General features: G+C 36.2%; 1 protein-coding gene across 3 annotated transcripts in view; it reads right to left on the minus strand.

The window, feature by feature from the left end:
* The window catches only part of LOC117665166 (solute carrier family 9 member C1-like), a 100,119-nt gene that overhangs the window by 41,434 nt on the left and 38,010 nt on the right, over nucleotides 1-20,675 (minus strand). For 2 of the 3 annotated variants that reach the window (XM_034416748.3, XM_034416751.3), the window contains exons 13-18: nucleotides 18,551-18,648; nucleotides 15,896-16,015; nucleotides 14,393-14,588; nucleotides 7,470-7,658; nucleotides 3,984-4,133; nucleotides 3,119-3,170 (exon numbers count right to left, since the gene is read on the minus strand). In XM_034416748.3, coding sequence (XP_034272639.1) covers nucleotides 3,119-3,170; nucleotides 3,984-4,133; nucleotides 7,470-7,658; nucleotides 14,393-14,588; nucleotides 15,896-16,015; nucleotides 18,551-18,648 — 805 coding nt within the window. The remainder of the gene's footprint in view (nucleotides 1-3,118; nucleotides 3,171-3,983; nucleotides 4,134-7,469; nucleotides 7,659-14,392; nucleotides 14,589-15,895; nucleotides 16,016-18,550; nucleotides 18,649-20,675) is intronic. The other variant, XM_034416750.3, reaches the window with a different exon arrangement.

A 20,675-nucleotide genomic window follows, 5' to 3' on the forward strand; every position in this document is an offset into this window, starting at 1 on the left:
TGAGAAATCATGCCTATAAAGAATCTCAGTTCTAGAACATTCTGAACAAGGTTCTGAATAAGTGCAGAATACCATTCACATGATGTGCAGGATTACAAATATGTTAATACAGCAAAACTCATTAAATTACACTGAAGGACAGAGAACAAAAATATAAAGTATTATTTTTCGGAAACTTTCAGAAAATTCAGAAAATTCTTTGCAGGAGATCCTCATTGGATTAAAAAATAAAAACCAACTAAAAGGACTAGCACATATGCGCTAGTCATTCCCGACTCTAGGGGACAGTGCTCATCTCCATGGTCATGTGGCCAGCACGACTAAACGCCAAAGGCACATGGAATGCTGTTACCTTCCCACCAAAGGTGGTCCCTACTTTTCTACTTGCATTTTTTACATGCTTTCGAACTGCTAGGTTGGCAGAAACTGGGACAAGTAATGGGAGCTCACCCCGTTACGCGGCACTAGAGATTTGAATTAGAAGTAATCAAATAATTTACTCGGATCACTATCAATTTCTCCTGTATGAAACAAAAGTCTTAGGAAGAATAATGTTCTCCTTTAGAGAAAAAGCAAACATGCAATAAAAAAATGCACTTTTTTCCTGGGTTGAACATTTCATTATCATTAGGTATGTCTGTACAGTAAAATCCAAGGATACTTATAAAGAATCCAGACACTACAGCTGCCAAAAGTGGTATCCACAGATAAAAATACATCTATTTTATATTGCTTTGCAAATATATACAGGAAAGTTGAAGTGCTTCTTTATATAGGTAGTCCTCGACTTACAACAGTTCATTTAGTGATCGTTCGAAGTTACAATGGCACTGAAAAAAGTGACTTATGAATGTTTTCACATTTATGACTATTGCAACATCCCCATGGTCATGTGATCAAAATTCAGATGCTTGGCAGCTGGTTTGTATTTAAGATGGTTTCAGTGTCCTGGGATCATGTGATTCGCTTTTGCAAACTTCTGACCAGCAAAGTCAATGGAGAAGATTCACTTAACATTTGTGTTACTTGTACTAACTTAACAACTATCGTGATTCTCTTAATAACTATGGCAAGAAAAGTCATAAAGTGGGGCAAAACTCACATAACAAATGTTTCACTTAGCAACCAAAATTTGGGGCTCGATTGTAGGAATAAGTTGAGGAGTACCTGTATAAATCTTATCCATTCATGCACTGTCTCTACCCATAGTTGAAGAAAAAAAGTGTCTCTGCATAGAGAAAGCAAAAAACAATTTTACAGCTGAAAACTGGTAGAAAATGAGATTTAAGGGCAGTGATTGCCCACTCTAAACATCAGCATAATTTAGCCCCTCGGTGTTTTTTAAAATAAAACTTTGTATTGTTTTTTAAAAAATAGAAAAACAAAAAAATGTGCATTATCAAAAAAAATCACAAATATGTAAAAAATAGGTGAAAAATACAAAAAAATTAAAACGCAAGATAGAAAGTATGTGTCCTTATATATTTATACAAAGCTTTTTTAACCTACACTATTTTGTTATATTTTGTTTCTTATTTAGTTCCTCCCCTTTTTAATATTGCTGATGTGATTACATAATTAGAGCAATCTTATCATGGCTTTAATAGTTAAGTATTTGCTATCCAAAACAATATTTCAGTTATGTAGAATGTTAATAAGAATTAACTGTAAATATTAATCAGGGATATTTAATTGAATGTATTTCTGGTTCTTCTACAATGTATCAGCTGAGGGAACTCTCTGAGATAGATATTTATGCATCCCAAAATAAATGGTGATTTATGTATTCATCCAGTGTGCCAATAAAGACTATGGAATTTAAGACATTGATAACTGCTTCAGTCATGCAGATAAACTTTCTTTCCATTCCTTTTTCTTCTTTCATTTAGGAACTACTTAAAAAAATGCAAATGAACATTGCATTAATAATGGCAACCCAGGTAGTCCTGGTTGCTATTATAATTCCAAGACACAGAGGTCAGTAAGCAGAAAGTATCAAGGAAAGAAACATGTGGTTCTGCAGGGAGATGAGGGAGCTCCTGGTATGCTCAAAGCAGGTCACAAACAAGTTGGAGGAGGAGGTGCTGCAGGTACATGCATGCAAGCATAGGGAGGTCCCAAGAAAGAAGGACACAGGGCATAGGGAGGTGGGGAGGACAATACAGAGTGACTTGCCACCTTCCCTGCTGGCTTCCCTACTGACTGCTTGTGGGAAGTCAGCAGGGTAGGTCAGAAATGGCATCACATGACTGTGAGACACTGCAACCATTTAAGTATGAACTTGTTCCCAAGCACCCAAATTGAGTTCACATGATTCCAGGAGTGTGGCAACAGCCAGAACTTCAAGGACTGTTTGTAATTACCCCTCATTCAGTACTGTTACAACTAAACAATCCCTGAACAGGAAAGCTAAGTTACTTGCTTTCACTTAGCTGTGACTTGCACAGATAACAACTTGAAGCACTGCAATCAAAATAAGCAATGTTTTCTATACAGGTAGTCCTCAACTTACAACTATTCATTTAATGACTATTCTTAGTTACAATGGCAATGAAAAATGTGACTTAAGACAAGTTGTGTTTTGCACACAACTGTTGCAGCATCCCCATGGTTATGTAATCAAAATTTGGACTCTTGACAACTGGCTCATATTTATGACAGTTGCAGTGTCCTCGGTCCAAAAGGTGATCATCTTTTGCAACCTTCTGACAAGCAGTCAAGGGGGAAGCCAGATTCACTTAACAACTGTATTCTAACTTAACTGCTTAACTTTGGCAAGAAAAGTCATAAAATGGGGCAAAACTTACTTAACAACTGTCTTGCTTAACAAGGGAAATTTTGGGCTCAACAGTATTTGTAAATTGAGGACTACCTGTAGTTAATGTGCAGTTTCATCTGGGGCTGAGCAAGATATAAAGTTATTGAAGCCAGAGTAAATGCACAGGAAATCATGGAGCTTACTACTGTCTTTCTGATTGTCCTTGCTTTGTGTAGCTCGTTCATGTGCATAGAAAATGCTATTTCAGCTTTGTAAGAATTAACAGTATGGAAATTAAAGTTTCATTAATAATAATGAAAACAATATTAAGTCATAATGATAATCTCTTTACATTCATACCTAACTCTTTCATGGCTTCTTGTTTGTTCGTTTCCAAAATTTTGCTAATTGCCTGTTAAAAAGAAATATGTATTTTATATTAATGAAATTATACATGGCCAATCAAGATCATTTTCAATCGTAGCACTCTTCCCAAAAGGCTACAGAGCACAATGACTCAGCTCGGTTTCTCCCTCCCCCTTCTGTCTTTTTTACTCCCCATGATGTTTTTCATGTATGGTATTTTTTACATTGTTAGTGACTAAAATTATTTTTAAGATAAAGAATGCAATAGAGTATTTAAACAAATTGTCTACAATGATCTATATCTATTATTATTGCAAATTAACTTTAAAACAGACTTCTCCTAGAACACACACAATTTCTGCTAGAATAACACATACACGCACATACAACACAAACACTTGTGTGAATCACAATCAAGACTATGAGGGGAAATAGTGAAGAAATTCATGTATTAGTGCTTAGTTTCCACAATGGGTATGCCCGGTACTTATCATTTTAAAGAAATGAATATACTTATTCATTTCTTTAAAATGAATTAATTGGAAATAATTGGAAGATAAGCATTTTCTTGCCCTAAACAGGAACTTCAGACAGTACCTCTCTGATGGAAAACAGAATCAGTCTGTAGAGTTTATCAATAACATAAATGAAACCAAACTGCTTTTTAAAGGTTCAGTCCATGTTCTTGGTCATTTTAACTTTTGGCTTGTGTATTCATATATATTATGTTACAACAATGCATTATATAACAATGTTTTTGTGATCTGAACATATTTTCAAAATAATCCTTTATAGAACGTAAATAAAGAATGATATGACAAATACTTCTTCTCTTTAAATATATGGCTATTTTACTCACAACATAAACTTTCTCGTGGCCAGCAATCTGTCCAATTAAACATTTTACATCTTCTTCACCTTGAACATATCCTTTGGCAATATCGTACCGAAAAGTGAGCTGTTTATTTATTTGTTTATTCAACAAGAAAATTATTTTGGGTATCATTATCTGAAATAGATAACATACTAAAAATTGGTATTTTTTTTCTATACCCTTTTGTGTATCATCCTTTCCATCAAAGCTACTTCTTTGTCCATCTGCATACCTTATCTCACTCCACCATAAAAACTATATTTCTATTAATTTTCCATTTCACCTTCCCAACTTCCAACGTTACTTTATCTGCTTTCTTCACAGTAATACTAATTTACTCAGCTTGGCTGTTCTTTCCTGATTTCCCTATTGCTTTCTTCAGATTTTTCTAACTCCCCATAGTAGTGATGTTTGCTGCATCTCTTCATTTTTTTCAAAACTACCTTTCTTATTTCTATGCCTTTCTACTATTATATTTTTCAGTTGAGAAAAAAAAGGAAACAGAATACACAAATAAAAGATAATGCTATCTGAACATCATCAGTTAAATTTAATGAATGAGGCAAGGGAACTGTGCAATAAATGCCTTTTCTGGAAACACTGTTGGTATCAAATTACCGTATTTTTCGGAGTTTAAGATGCTTTGGAGTATAAGGCACACATTACTTTTTGGGGAGGAAAACAAGAAAGAAAAAATTCTGCCTCTGCCTACCACCACCCATCAGTATGCTAGTGTCTAGTGTCCTTGCAGCAAACAGCAAACAGCCTGGTCAGCTTCAGCACGTTATCGCAGCTGATTCAGCATGAGCAGCTGAATCAACTGTTCCAGGCTGCGGGGATCGCCACAGCCCATTGCCGCCTCCACACATCGCATTTTTGGCCTCTGCGCATCAGATTTTTGCTCTCCACATGTTGCATTTTCGCCCTCCATGCATCGCATTTTTGGCTTCCGCACACCCATTTTTGGCCTCTGCACATTGCATTTTCAGCCTGTTCCAGGCAGCGGAGATGCCGCCACTCTCGCCACCTCGAACGGGCCAAAAACACAACATTCAGGGGCCAAAAATGGGGTGTGCAGAGGCCGAAAACACGACACGCGGAGGCGGCGATGTGCTGTGGTGATCCCCACAGCCTGGAACGGGTCTAAAATGGAGAGTGCAGAGGCCAAAAGCAGCCGAAGGGTGGGGGCTGGCAGGTGGGCAGGTCTTCAGCAACATTAGCTGTATAAGATGCACAGACATTTTCACCCACTTTTTTGGGGGGGAAGTGTGATTTATACTCCAAAAAATACAGTACATTGGGCATTTTAAGTCATAATTATCACTTTGACTTATGCCTTGAATAACCATAAGTGAAGTTGATGAAATAAATGAAGCTGCATTTGGCTTGCACCCACTCAATATAATTTTTTATAAGGAATGCTGTTGAGTCTCATATGACTCATATGACTTTGATTTTGCATTTTCTTTTAACACCTGCTTGTTTTTAAGTCTGGGAGCTTGAGAATGTTTTGAAAGGGCTACAGAGTGATTGTAAGGAAGGGCATTGGTAAATAAAGTTATGGAGCAAATTGGTTTGTAGACTTCTGATGAATGACTATGAAGGAAAATATGTGTGCACACTTACATGAAGATGGAAAGAGCAGATTAGAAATTATTTAGATGAGAACTGAGAGTGAAATTGGGAATATTCAAAAGAGAGCCTCTGATAAATTTGCAGTATAGAATGGGTTTGCCAAAAATGAGTAGGTGCCCCTAAAAAAAAGATTTAAATACAAAGAAATGATTTAATGTAACAGAAACTGGATCCATTCTGCTTTGGGTTACTCAACCTGATAAGAATTATGCTATGAGAAATGTAATTCCATGGAATTCCTTGTAATCCAATGTATTTAATTAAAAGAAAAGCTTATAGAAAAATCTTGTCCTTTTTCAGTTTAGAAAAAAAAAAACCCAGCCTATGATTTTTCTTTTTCTAGATAATTCTCTTCAACTATTCTCTTTCACTATTTGGAACTATCATTAAGTACAATAAAATAAATAAATAAGTATTGGAGAGCAGACAGCTTTATGCAGCAGAACAAATGCATGGAGATATTCTAAAATAAGGATTAAACGTTTGTAAGATAGCATTCTTGAGACAGGTACTTGGATAAAAAAAAATATGAAATACACTTCTTCAGGAAATAACATGGACATAATTAAGTCTACTCATACCAAAAGCATACAGTATGCTTTTTTCCACTATGGACAAATAGGCATTCAGGTAAATATTGAAACACATAGATCAGTTTCAGATGACAAATAGAATTGAAGTAAGATAGAAAGGAATGAAGAAAACTCTAAAAATACTAATCTAACCAACAGGTCTTTGTATGTAGAGAAATGCAAACTAAAGTTTTTAGACAAGGGGATGAGAAAAATATGCAGAATCTCTGTAATTACCTCTACATTTATTGTTCCTATTAGTCAGTAAATTTATAGGAGGAGAAAAATAGTGCCGTTTTCCCCAAAATAAGACATCCCCTGATATTAAGCCCAATTGGGCTTTTGAGCGCATGGCAATAAGACCAAGTGCTTATTTCAGGGTTCAAAAAAATATAAGACAGGGTCTTATTTTCGGGGAAACACAGTACAGGCAATATTGAATTCTAATATTGTCTGCCCATAAGAAGAAAAACATTCAGCACATAAGTGCAAGAGAAAACAAACAAACAAAAAAATCCAGATGTGGGAAATATTCTCTTAAGGAGATTCCTAAAGTAAAAATGTAATATATGAATGTGGCTTTCAAAATATGATTGCACTTGATTTAAATCTATTTTTTTTCTCTTTTTTCCCTTACTAAGAGATGCAGACACATCTCATGAAATATCCATTTTTGCTTCTTTGCTTTCTAATGTATTAAACATTAGAAATCAAATATTAGTAGGAAAGTATAAAATGTCACTAACCAAACTAGCTGGCTATCACAAAATGAGTGATGACAATATTCTAATACTGTATAATATGCCTCCCAAAACCTAACACCCAACTGATAAACCAAAGCAGAAAACAAATGTCTTTATATCATTTCAGATTCAAACTCTCACAAATACTCAAGACATATGAACAGATGACACTATCCTTTTGTGGGCATTGTTTTCATGAAGCTTATAATAAAAGAAAGACAGAGACTGTTGAGAAGCATATTCAGTGCATCTTCATGTTCTGTGAATAAAATCTGGTAGTACATCGAGCCTTTCCAACCTATGGACTCCATAAGTGTTTGGTCTGTGCTCCGAAATTAGCAGAGAACACTTTAAAAGAATTTAATTGAACAGTCAAACAATCAAATGCTTACAGTCAATAAGCATAAATAAACAATAGACTAAATGGATTTAATATTTTAATATTTGTAATATTTATTTTTTAAAAAAATCTGAAACAAACGAAAACCTCAATTTTTCAACAATAACATCATTATGTTTACCTTTAAGAGACGCAGAACTCTTACAACACGAAGAAACCGTAATATCCTGATAGTATAAATAATAGCATATGTTGGGCTAATTGCTTTAATGACATTGATAATTACAACATCTATAATTCCAATGATTATGATTACTACATCAAACTGGTTCCAATGATGATGGAAATAGTTCCTCCCCACTGCAGACAACTGTTAAAAACAATACAATGATACTAAATAGATGGACATTAAATGTAAATATCATGAGACTCATTTTAAGTTATATATTTGTACTTGAAGTTACTGTACAATAAAAATTATCACATACCAGTAAATGCTATAACAGTAGGATTCCAAATGACAGAGCATTTGCAGTTTTCCATTTTGAAGAGTGGGCTCCTGCATCACTACATAACCCACACATTATCATTTATTAAATTTATGTGCTGCCTGACTTCCAGCAATTTTGGGAAGTTTACAAATGATTTAAAGCATGAGAACAGGGTAGGACTATCTTGGAGAAATCTTGTTCCAGAAACACATGTCCTTACTGGGTCCATGTCCACACAGAATGTGATGTTCAGTGAGATAACTCCAGGGTTTGTCCCAGGCACAATACTCTTCAACATTTTTATAAATCACTTACATAACATACAGAAGACACTCTCATAAAATATGCAGATGATACAACTTAAAGGGGATTGTTAACACTCCAGAAGACAGGCTCAAAATTCAAAAAGAATCTGATATACTTGAAGATTGACCCCTATTCCACAAAATGTTCAGAGGTGAAAAATGAGAGATTTTTTTTTTTAAAATTTGATTTATATGCCGCCCTGCTCTGGAGACTGAGGGCGGCTTACAATGCGTTAAGCAATAGCCTTCATACTTTTGTATATTTATATAAAGTCAGCTTATTGCCCCCACAAACTGGGTCCTCAATTTACCTATCTTAGAAAGGATGGAAGGCTGAGTCAACCTTGAGCCTGGTGAGATTCGAACTTACAGTAATTGCAGACAGCTGGTGTTAATCACAATGCTGAGCCACCAGGCCCTGTACAGTGCCCTTTTGCACTTAGATAGGAAAAAACAGCACACAACTACAAGATAACTATCTTAGCAGTATTACTTGTGAAACAATCTGGATATCTTAGTACATCACAGATTAAAAATGAGCCAGCAATGTACTGCAGCTGCCTAAAGAGCCAATGCATTTTTGGCTGCATCAATAGAGATGTAGTATCAAAATCACAGAAAGTGACACTACCAGTCTGTGCTGCATTGGACAGATTACATCTAGAATACTGTGGTCAGTTCTGGTCACAATTCAGAAAGGTCACTGAGGAACTGAAAAGAATACAGATAAGAGCGGCAAAGATGGGAAGGGCCTTGGAGGCTAAATCCTACAAAGAGCAATGAAAGGAAATTGCCATGTTTAGTCTAAAGAAAAGGCTAAGAGGAAACATTAACAGCAGCCCTCAAATACATGAATGGATATCTCAGGGATTCATTCTCCACAGCACTTGAATATAAGACAAGATCATTTGGGTGAAAATTTTATTGTGAAAAATTCAAATCTGAAATAAGAATAAATATCCTGTGAAAGCTATTAAGCAGTGGAGCATCCTACTCCTCAGGTGCTCCATCGCTAGAAGTTTTAAAGGAAAGATTGTACAGCCATTTCTTTGGGGTAGATGAGGTATCCTGCACCATGCAGAGGATTGGCATAGAAGAGCCCTCAAGTTCCTCTCAACCCTATGATTTTATGATTTTGTTACAGCAGACCTGATGTAAAATAGTATTTCCAATTCACATCTCAGACATTCAGAAGGGCATTGTGATCAACACATACTGAAAAATGTAAGAAAATAAAAAGTTATATTCCCCTTTCTCTTTTGGTAAAAGTCATGTCCCGGTGAAATGTATGTCTCAAAAAAGATAAAAATAAAGATTTCCCCTATCCATATCTGACTCTAGGGGGCAGTGCTTATCTCCGTTTCTTAACTGAGGGAGCCAGCATTGTCCGAAAAAGTTTCTGCGGTTATGTGGCCAGCATGACATCATACCGCAGAACAGAGCATGTGGTGAAACACATGCTGTTATCTTCCCACTGATATGGTATTTATTTATCTACTTGCATTTACATGCTTTAGAATTGCCATGAGCTGGGGCAAGAATAGCTCGCCCAATTGCATGACGCTTGCGTCTTGAACCTAGGCTGTCAGCTTTCCAGCTGACAAGCTCAGCTTCTTAACAGCTGAGCCATCATGACCCCTTATGTCTCAAAACAATGTCTAAAATTACAGTAAAATTGATTCAGAAAATAAATACCATTTGCAAATTTCTGTCCCTATCAACACTGATTAGGATCGGCCTTGGAGGAAGGAGGTGAACCAGCACAAAATTATGCCACTCACCCTCAACTCCCTAAGGATACCATGGTTGAGGGTATTGAAAGCCACTGAAAGATCAAGAAGAACAAGTATGGGTGCACCATCTTAATCCTCCTGTCAAAGATCATCCATAAATTGCAACCAATGCTATTTCTGTCCCATATCTAGGCCTCCTGAAAAGGGCAGATAATCCATTCCATCCAGGATCCTCTGAAATTGCATCACTATCAGCTTCTCAACCACCTTCCCTAAAAAGGGAAAACGAGAGACTAGACAAAAATTTGCCCAAACAGTATTTGGATCTTGAGGAGGTGGCATACTAGCGCTCTTTAAAACGTGCCAAAACATCCCCATTGTAGCCAGAATGTATTATCTTTCAATCTGCATTCCTGGTAGATTATCAGCAGGCTCTGAATATTCTATATGACAAGGTTAAAAATTGTTCTCTGTAACTGCACCTTCTCTGACCAAACTAAATAAATACAGTAATCTGCCTCTTTTCTAGGAAGTTTGGCCTAGGAAGCAAAGGGAATAGTATCCTAATGGCCTTTTCCATGGAACTCTGGTTGACAGAAACTGAACCTCTATTTTAGGAGGCTATTTTTTCAGGACAGGTGTCAGCAACGTGCGGCTCCAGAGCCACATGCAGCTCTTTTGTCCCCCTGCTGTGGCTCCCTGCCGGCCGGCTGGCTGTGCTCCTCACCCTCCCCTCCCAGTCACTTCTTGCATGGCCTGAGAAGGTAAGGGTGACAGCGGGGATGGAGACTCGCTCCATATTCCAGAGCAGGAGGAAAGCACCCCTGTACTTGCCTCTCATCTCGCAGGCACTTTCTCCAGCGCTCCTTGGTGCTGCACACACCTCGGTCGCTTGGGGAAATGCATGAGTTTCTCTCTGCCATGAGACACTGGCCCAGCTAATGCTCCGTGTTGTAATGGGCTCCAGGAGGAGGAGGGGACGCCATCTCCCCCATTGTGAAACGTGCTAAATTTAAGTGTGTTGCGCAAGGAGCTGCGAGCAGGCCATAGAGGTGGCAAGAGCAAGTTGCAAGTCTAGAACACTGGTCCAGCCCAGCTGCAGCTGATGCTGCTTCTCTCATCACCTCCATGACCTGCTCACTGTTCTTGCACCGCTTTGCGCAGCACACTTAAATTTAGCACGCTTCACAATGGGGGAGACGGCGTGCTCTCCTCCTCTTGGTGCCCATTACCACATAGAGCCTCGGCCGTAGCCAGGCTGGGCCAGTGTCTCGGGGCAGAGAGAAAGTCGAGTGTCTCCCTGAGCAACCAAGGTGCGCATAGCACCAAGAAGTGCCCACGAAATGAGAGGCAAGTACAGGGGTGCCTTCCTCCTGGAATATGGAGCGAGTCTCCATCCCCGCCGTCACTCTTACCTTCTCAGGCCATGTGAGGAGTGATGGGGAAGGTAAGGGCGGGGCCAGCCAGCTGACAGGAAGCCACAGCAGGGGACAAAAGCGCTTCATTTATCTGGGAATCTGAAATGACTCTTGATTTAAATCATATGGTAAAAAACACCCAAAGAAGAAGAAAGAACATCAGCAAAAATAAAAAACACCCAACCCTTGCCTGTTTTTGGAAATGGTTCAAGAGAGAACACACACACACACACACACACACACACACGAGAGAGAGGGGGGGAGAGAGGGAGGGAAAGAGAGGGGGGAAGAGAGAGAGGGAGGGAAAGAGAGATAGAAGAAAAAGGGAAAAAGAGAGAAATGAGAAAATGATGGAGGGAGAGAATGAGAAAGAGGAAAAAGAGAAACAAATGAGAGAGAGAAGGGAGAGAGACACAGAAATGAGAGAGCTGGAGGGAGAGAATGAGAGGGAAAAGAGGGAAATGAGAGAGAGAAGGGGAGAGAAAGACAGAAATGAAAGAAGAGGGAGGGAGCGAGAGGAAGAGGGAAAAGAGAAAAACAAGAGAGAGGAAGGGAGGGAGGGAGAGAGGGACCCAGTTCCCACAGAAAACACCCGAAGCTACAAAACTTGGGTAAGTGTGGCTGGGGATGGTGGTTATGTGACTGGGTGGGAGTGCCGTTGAGTTGGCCACGCCCACCCAGGTTTTGTGGCTGCCAGTGTTTTCTGTGGGAAATGGATCCAAATGGCTCTTTGACTGTTTAAGGTTGTAGACCAGGGATGAAATGCTCCCTGTTCAGAGAACCGGTAGCAAAAATCCCTGCGCGCCCCACCCCCTCACCATGCCCAGCTGAGCCGCACTATCGTCAGAGGCTTTTTTTTTTTTTTTACTTTTAAAAGCATTTTTTCTACAACTTCTTCTGCCGAAAAAATGCTTTTAAAAGTAAAAAATAGCCTCTGATGATCATGCGGCTCAGCTGGGATCTCAGAGGCTTTTCAAAGCATTTTTTTCTGCAACCTCTTCCGGGGAAGAGGTGGTTAAAAAAATGCTTTGAAAAGGCTCTGATGATCAGGCAACACAGCTGGGATTGTCAGAGCCTTTTCAAAGCATTTTTTTGCATTTGCAGAAAAAATGCTTTGAAAAGTTAAAAAAAAAAGTTGGCCATGCCCACCCAGTCACATTACCCCCCCCCACCAAGCCACGCCCACAGAACCAGTAGTAACAAATTTTACATTTCATCCCTGTTGCAGACCCCTGTTCTAGGAGATAAAGATTTTTTTCTAGCTTTTCAACTTAAAAACCAAACACCCTAATTTGTGATTAGAACAAGTGATTAGAAATTAGACATGAATTGACCAATGTCCTCTTCTGCTCAGCTTTGTGCCAGCTTAGTTCTAAGAAAGTTTCTGAGCCTTCCTTATGGTACTCTTGCTACCTATTTTAGAATGAAAGTAGGCCTATCCTCAATCTCTGTTAGAATTCACCTTGCACTGTTGAGGAACAAAAAATTAGAAAGCTTTCAAAAATCTCATCATTAAACTCTGTTAATTGTACAGAAAGTCTTTGAGTTTGAATTGTGATGGAACCTGCCCATCAGAGCCATAACTCAGGAAATTGTAAATTGGGTCACTCATATCACCGACCTGATTTTACAACTTTTTTTCAGCAGTCGTTAAGTGAATCACCATGGTCATTAAGCTAACATGATGGTAGTTAAGCAAACCAATGGTTCACTATGAATGAGATAGCTGTTGTAATCCCAAGATCATTGTGGGAAAAGGCAGAAATCCCAGGGAAAGAGTATGCAGATACCATGACTGGGAGGCAGGGAAGGTCTAAGAGTTCAGGTCACATGCAGCCAAGGGAGGCTGGGGGAGAAACTGAGCGGGGTTGGCCCATGCCACACTTGAACTACAGGTGGCTAGGGAAAGCCTGGGAGGGTCAGTGACAGCCTGCATGGGGGGTGGGGGAGCAGAGCAACTTGCAACCTTCCCTACTAGCTTCTTCATTGAGTTTGCTTGTGGGAAGCCGACAGAAAAGGTCACAAATGAACATCATCACATGTTCTCAATCATGACAACTCAAATCATGAGGTGGACACTCTGATAATGTTCACATGACCATATGGGGCCAGAATTTTACCAACTAAGCATATAGCCATTTTTCCAGTAATTTGAACAATTACCGGGCAAATGGACATAAGCCAAGGTCTCCCTTTACATCTGTTTACTTAGACCATGGCTTCCACTTATCTTTAAGGGAAATTTTTTACATGTCCAATTGAGAGAATCTGTGCTCCTGTAGTGCCAACCAAGTAGATGAGATTAATAATTACGTCCTCTACTGCCCTATCTAAGATAAAATCAAAAGGAAAATGCTGATGACAAACAAATCTATGGTGCAGGATACTAAACAACCAAATTACCTTCTCACAGGCACAATTCCAATTATTAACAATTAGGTCAACTACCTTTGCCATGCCTTCTTTTAAATTTAGAAATGAAACTTTAAACCCCCAATTGTAGTATTGGTTGATTCTTAATTCTCTTGTATGCTTTCTTTACTGTTGTTTACAATTTTATTGTTAATCTATTTTATTCTTCTTTTCTGATATATCATGTTGTTATGGCCTGTGGTCACAATAATAAATTATTGAACTATGTGAGTATTGGAGATGTACTGGTGACATGTGAACCTCAAGTCATAAAAAAGAAAATTATATTATTATAAATCTCAATAGAAATAGTTTAGCTTTCCATTATAGCTGATTTCATGATCTGGCCTTTCAATCTCTCTTAGCTGGTTAATGGTTCTTTCATATTTCCATCTTACCATTTTATTTTCCTTGTTCTTGAAACATATAGAAAAATATGGCTATATTATCACCTTGGTAAGATCACACATGATGCTTGAATTAAAGTTCAGCAAAAGGCAAAATATTAAGTTCAGCAAAGCAATTACTACAAAAACATGAAGAAGTGATAGCACTATATTTTATATTTATAAAAAACTCTAAGGCTTCAATTCATATTTTTGAATAACATATATTTACAACATTTCTAACTTGCTTTTCTATCACAAATAATCCAAAAATGCATATTCTGGTTATTGAGCATATAGTAGGCATGTTTATTTACATTATTAATAAGAAATATCTCATTAATTTATGTAGTTTGTACCTTCAATATAGCTTCCAGTATGTACAAAGTCAGAAAATAATAGTTGCACAATTTTAGTTGTGGAAAATATGGTGTATTGGTAGGAAGTATAAAGTAAAGAACAATTGGAAAACAGTTCAAAAGGGTTACCGTGCAACATATATATTCAAATTCCTCCATTATCACTAATTGGTAGCATATTCTCATAAACCTGTTTCTGTAAAGGGAAAAAAGGTCAACATGCAATTAATAACAGTCATTTAAACATCTATTACTTTTCATTTCTTAATATCATATATGGACAGCGATCAGCACTGTCCAGGAACCTTGCTCTCAAAGAGTAATTCAACAAGAATCCAATTCTGTGATTTTTATGGACAGTTAAAGATGCCAAATAGATACGTGAACTCAAATTACCATAACAAAAAAAGAATGGAATGTGCTTTGTCCACAAAAAGATAGAACTTCTGTCAAAGGAATTAAATCAACACGAGGTAAACTGTCCAAAATATTTTTGAAGGATGTTGAGGGATTATAAATATATGGAGGTATAAAGTGGCGATTCTAAGGAATATATGTTCTTTTCTGAAAGACACAGATCTTTCTCAGAAATAGATATTTCTAAAATGAAAGATTTATATAATCTGAACAGAAATCAAACATAGTATTTCAACAAACAAAGTGGAGTTATTATGATAACCTTTTTCAGATTATAGGTAGTCCTCAATTTACGACATATTTTTTATAAAAGACTGGAAAACTTTTATGAAAACTTTTTGCTGATAACATAAAAAAAAGTAAAAATGGTGATTTCTGAATTTGATTGTTGCAAAAGCACTGAATAAGGGGCTGAAGGGATTTTTATAATATTAAAGAGGAAGGATAATGACTTCATAACTGCTGTAAAGGTTGGAAGTTGTGTCTTTGATTATTATTTTTTTCATTAACTGTACTTTTCTCTGAGCTTTTTCTTTCTTTCTCTTAATATATCTCTGCATTTGTCTTTAAATTAAAAAAAAGATATTTAGCAGCCAAATTCTCTTGAGACTAAATAATCTTTTCTCCCAGTCTGCAAGTAAACTAAATGTTTCAATGGATCCATCCAAATGATAATTCATAAACAAACTTAGAACTGTCAACAGATCATGATTGTCACAATTTTCTGAACAACTTAACATTGAGAATTTTCCACATTCTTTCTCATAAATCTGCCTTAGAAACTGATTACTAGTCTCTACTAGCCTTTTTGATATCAAGTTTCCAATTTGGAACATAATTTGTTGCAGTTCCTTTTTTCTGCATTCAACAACATTGATTGCTATTTCAGGACTAGAACTTACTGAATTGGAATGAAAGCTAATTTCCAATAAATCTGGGTACTTGGGCTGAGTAATTCTTAATTACTAGTTATTCAGTATTCCAATTATTAAGGCTAGAATATAACAGTACATATATCACCTTCATTATATAAAATGTTAATATTTCCCATTATACATATTTTAAGATCTATTAATGTATACCAACCTTGATGGCTTAAAACTTTCCTCTTTCACAGAGTGAACCCATTCAGTTAGCCAGTTCTTAACTGTGACCAATATACCTTTGCTTTCCCAATAAGTTTTTACTTCATGAATGTTCATAAACCTGGAATAATTAAAAGCATATACTTTAAAACAGAAGGTAAAAAGTGAATACAAGATAATTCTCAATACTTTTGCCACAAATACAGATAATCCTCTAATTATGACCACTCATTTAACAACTATTCAAAGTTAACAACATTGTTGAAAAAAGTGATTTATGTGTGGTCTACACACTTACGACTGTTGTAACATCCCCAGTCACATGATCAAAATTCAGGTATTTGGCAACCAGTATGCATTTATGATCTTTGCAGGATCTTCCCAGAGGGCTTCCAAGAAAAGTCAATGGGTGAATCCAGATTGTTTAACAACTATAGTGACTAACTGAACAATTGTGGCAAAAATGGTTGTAAAATTGAATGACTGCATCGCTTAGCAACAAAAGTTCTGCTTCCAATTGTGATAGTAAACTGAGAACTACCTATATGTTGCTTTAGATTATTTTTCTCAATAAATAAATAAATGAACAAGTACAATATTTTTGACTTGTATAGTTGTTTTTTCTTAAATCTAGTTATAGGATCTGTGGAGAATAGATTACATTTCAGGTAATTTTTATGCAGAAGTACTGAATATGCAAAGAGTTAACAAAATTTTAACACCATTGTAGATGCACATAACAATGCAAAGGAAAAAAAGGAAAAAGGGAAAATAAAAAAAATAAGGAAAAAGGTAAAGAATAATCAGTAAAAAATACTTATTGGGGAAAATCACATAAGTTTAAATTCCTTCCTATTGTATGTGACTGATGTAACATAAATATATTCTATTTCTCAACACTGTTTCTAGTTATTGTCTTTGAATCAATTATTTCCCCCTTGAAAACTATATTGTTAGGTTTCTGAGTTTGCCTTATTATGTGAATAACTGTATATCAGAAACCATTCTCACTTAATATACCGGTATACTGTTAATTTTACTAGTGTTGCATATTCCATGAGTGTAGTTCCCCAATCTGATATTGTTGGCAATGTAGATAATATATTCATCCATCATCCAAGCGAGCCTGATTTTAAAAAATGTAAGTTTTAAATATTTCCACTTTCAAAATGTTTTTTGTAAACTTCTCTCCATAATCTGAGTTAATACTTTTGAAATTGCAAATTGAATTTGCTGCTGCATGTCAAATAGAATCCCAAATATTTGTTGGCTGGCAACCCAAATCTTCCTGCACAAAGCTTTCTTCTTCTTGAATTAACCCTATTATTTGCTTTTTGTATGTTAATTTTATATCCTGAGAAATTCATCAAAACTATTTTCATCAACTCCTTTATTGCATTTTGCAGTTGCATAATAGTTAGTACACTATCCACATACTATTTTAAGTTTTATTTCTCTCTTTGAGTCTTGATACCTGATATCTGGTTTAGTTTTGTTTTTTGAAAACTTATTTGCTAATACTTCTAAAGCAATCAAGAATAGTAAATGAAAAACAAAGCAGATATCCTTATCTGGTATCTTTATTGATTGTAATTTTTATAGATGTTTTATTAACTATTATCTTTGTTATTTGCCATTGATATATACCGGTACTTTTAGCCCATGTTTTAATTTCTTCTCCAGGATTTTGTTTAATGTAGTATTTGTAGTATTTCCTTTTGCTGATCTGTACATTTCATATGTGTTGTATTCAAATACTCTCTAATTTTCTCCAAAGTTGGTATATATTTTCCACTTTTAATAAATTTGATTTGCCATTTCTTTTGAATTTGAAACATGCTACTTTATGTCTTAAATTTATGTTCTTTTCTCAATTGATAGGCCAATAATTTATCTGAGTTATCTTCCTTGAATTTTGGCTTAACAAAAATCCATTTTCTTGTAAGTATCATCTCCTTCCAAAAGACTTAACTAGTTGCAAATTGCCCTCCCCATATCCAGGATTTGATCTTCTATTGATTCTATTTATTTCAAATCTTTGAATAAAATAGCTTTCTAGTTTTGTGCAGCTTGCTTTCTATTTACTGCCAAAGAGATAAATATTATAATCCTTTCATAAACACTTTGCTGAACTCCCAAGCTGTGAATAAAAAAATATCAGGAATTGAGTTCATTTGAAAACTCTTTACTTCATTGGCCTTTCAAGATTTGGCTTGGAAGCAGGTCTGTTTAGTATACGAATGGATTTCATCCAGATATTCTTAGATATGTTGCACTCTGCCCATCATGGTCATAACTAGTGACAGTCGTAACTCTTACTTCATTTCACTTTTATGGTATTTTACAGGTGTCAATATATTTTTTGTTACATGTAAGTTGCATTTTTTTTTAAAAAAATACATCTGCCAGGAGGATGAGAGTCACCGTTTTTTATATTGGGTTTTTATCTTTGTAAGCCACCCAGAGTGAATGAGTGAGTTGGGCAGCCATATAAATTTTATTAAATAAAATAAATACAATTGTAACATTTTATACATGTCAATAAAAGTAATTACAACAATAGCATCAACATATTATAGTATCTACTCTTCTCATTTGAAATACTGAATTACAATAGCTGCATGTGCATTATTTTTATTAATTGTTAAGCACTTACTTTCCTTTAATATCGACATAGCTTTCTGCCGCACCTATCAATATTTGTGCAGCATCTTGGTTCAGCATTCCACTGTTATATTGCTTCTGATAACTAGCCTATATTTTAAAAAAAGTCTGAATGAGTAGAATTCCAGAACTGTTGACTAATTAACCCATAAAGCACTTTTATACATATAAAAAGTATTCATGCTAATTGCTTGCCTGCATTTAGTCTTAGGACCCTATTAGTTTTACTAAATCTGCTTATGGACTCCACTGAGAAGCACTATCACATCTGATATGAAGCAGTTCTATATGGTTCTTAAGCTCTAATGTCATATTATTTTGATATGTGATAAGCTTAATCTTCAATTGAGTCTACCAACCATTATTAACTGATACTTATCTTGAACTTCAACCATTCTAATTCTGAGGGGAAAAACAGGGATTGCAGTCATTCTGCTGTTTAAATGGAAGTCAACTTGAATTATCTGTAATAACTATTGAGAATGTTTTTCAATCTTAAAACTAATTGCTTACTAGGGGGTCATATAACACCTGTGATTTTTCTTTATTATAGAAAATACCAAGTATTGGATGAAATAAAGTTGATTTCCTTTTGCTTCTCAGATCACTGTTTTCTCAGAACATAGAAAAACATAGTTCCATTCCCATGAAAATAGAAAAATGACTCCAGGCATTAAAGTGCCAGTAGGTAATATGCTTAAAGTTTTACCATTCAGAACTTTTTGAGCCCGACAAAGTTCATGTCCTAAAGACAAAACAAATCTACCATAATTTCAAGAGATAATCAAATACTTCAAATGAACCCCTAAACCTCAGGACCCAAAAGAGAATTATATAGTCTTCTATTAAGGAGGGCAAAATAATAATATTTGTGCAAAATATCCTGTTTGCATGGAGTATAGGTTCCAAGAATGCTAAATAGCATCTAAGTAATGGTGACATGCATTCATTCATTTCCAAACCATAGTCCCCATTACCAGAAAACACCATTTCAAAATAACAAAATGGAAATCAAAGCTAACAATCAGGGGTCTCAACTAATTTTGAAACCAGAATTTGTAACCAGTGAAAAATATATTTGGATCTGGCAAAGATATCTTTGGTGGAAAAGTTATTTGTGTATGCTCTTTCATGTAATATCACGTCACATCATGTAATATAATATAATTTCATGTTAGTATGAAACTAGCAGAAAGATGTATACTTGAAACTATTTGGAGGCAGGGTGTTTTGAGTCTGCAGTGCTGAATACAGATGGCCTTAGCCAGTACTGCAATCATCTTTCCTGAAACTCATCACTTTGTTCTTTATTGACTAGTTAAAAGCATTATTAAAATGGGGATGTGATATAGAAGAATGATTCTCCCCACACACTATTCTCTTAGCATAATTGGACTACATCCAGTCTGCTAAACAAGTTAATGAAATAACCTGAGATTTTCTTTAGGAAGGTGTGTGGATGTTTGAGGCAGGGGTAGATTCTACTTGCCTTTACTGCCGGTTCGCATCGTGCCCACGTGCGCGCACTTGCTTAACTCGCGCTCACGCTCGCTCTTCTGTGCATGCGCAGAAGCTTCTGTGTATACACAGATCACTTATGATAACGTCCAGGTCAGTGGGTGGAGCCTCCCACCGGTTTTACTACTGGTTCTATAGAACCGGTCCGAACTGGGGGCAATCCACTACTGGTTTGAGGGATAGTATACATATAACAGAGTATCTTACAGATCCAGAGAAGAACCTGATCATTACATAAAAGTATCCTTAGGTAAGTGATGTTGTGGCCCAAAGTTTGCTAACTTTAAAGCATCCGAATTATTTTGAAGCTACCACAACATTTTATTAGGCATGCAAACAATACACTGGCTCCCAACAAACCAACTTGTTGGCAACTTGTTGCAGCCCTGAGCAAAAGGAAAACCAGAGCTTATTTATCTTTAGGCCTACTACAATGCAACCCTTGACCTACTATACTGAAAAAGGCAAGACAAAGGAAAAAGCAAAAACAGTATAAATTACATGTTCTCACTGGAATGTTTTTGACAAACCCATTTGAGTGACCTTATTATTTATCCCTTCCTAGTAGGTCAGAGAATATAAATAACTTGGTTTACTAG

Source organism: Pantherophis guttatus, chromosome 1 (genome assembly GCF_059756535.1).
Source record: "Pantherophis guttatus breed Tessera chromosome 1, ASM5975653v1, whole genome shotgun sequence".
Classification (NCBI taxonomy): Eukaryota; Metazoa; Chordata; class Lepidosauria; order Squamata; family Colubridae; genus Pantherophis; species Pantherophis guttatus.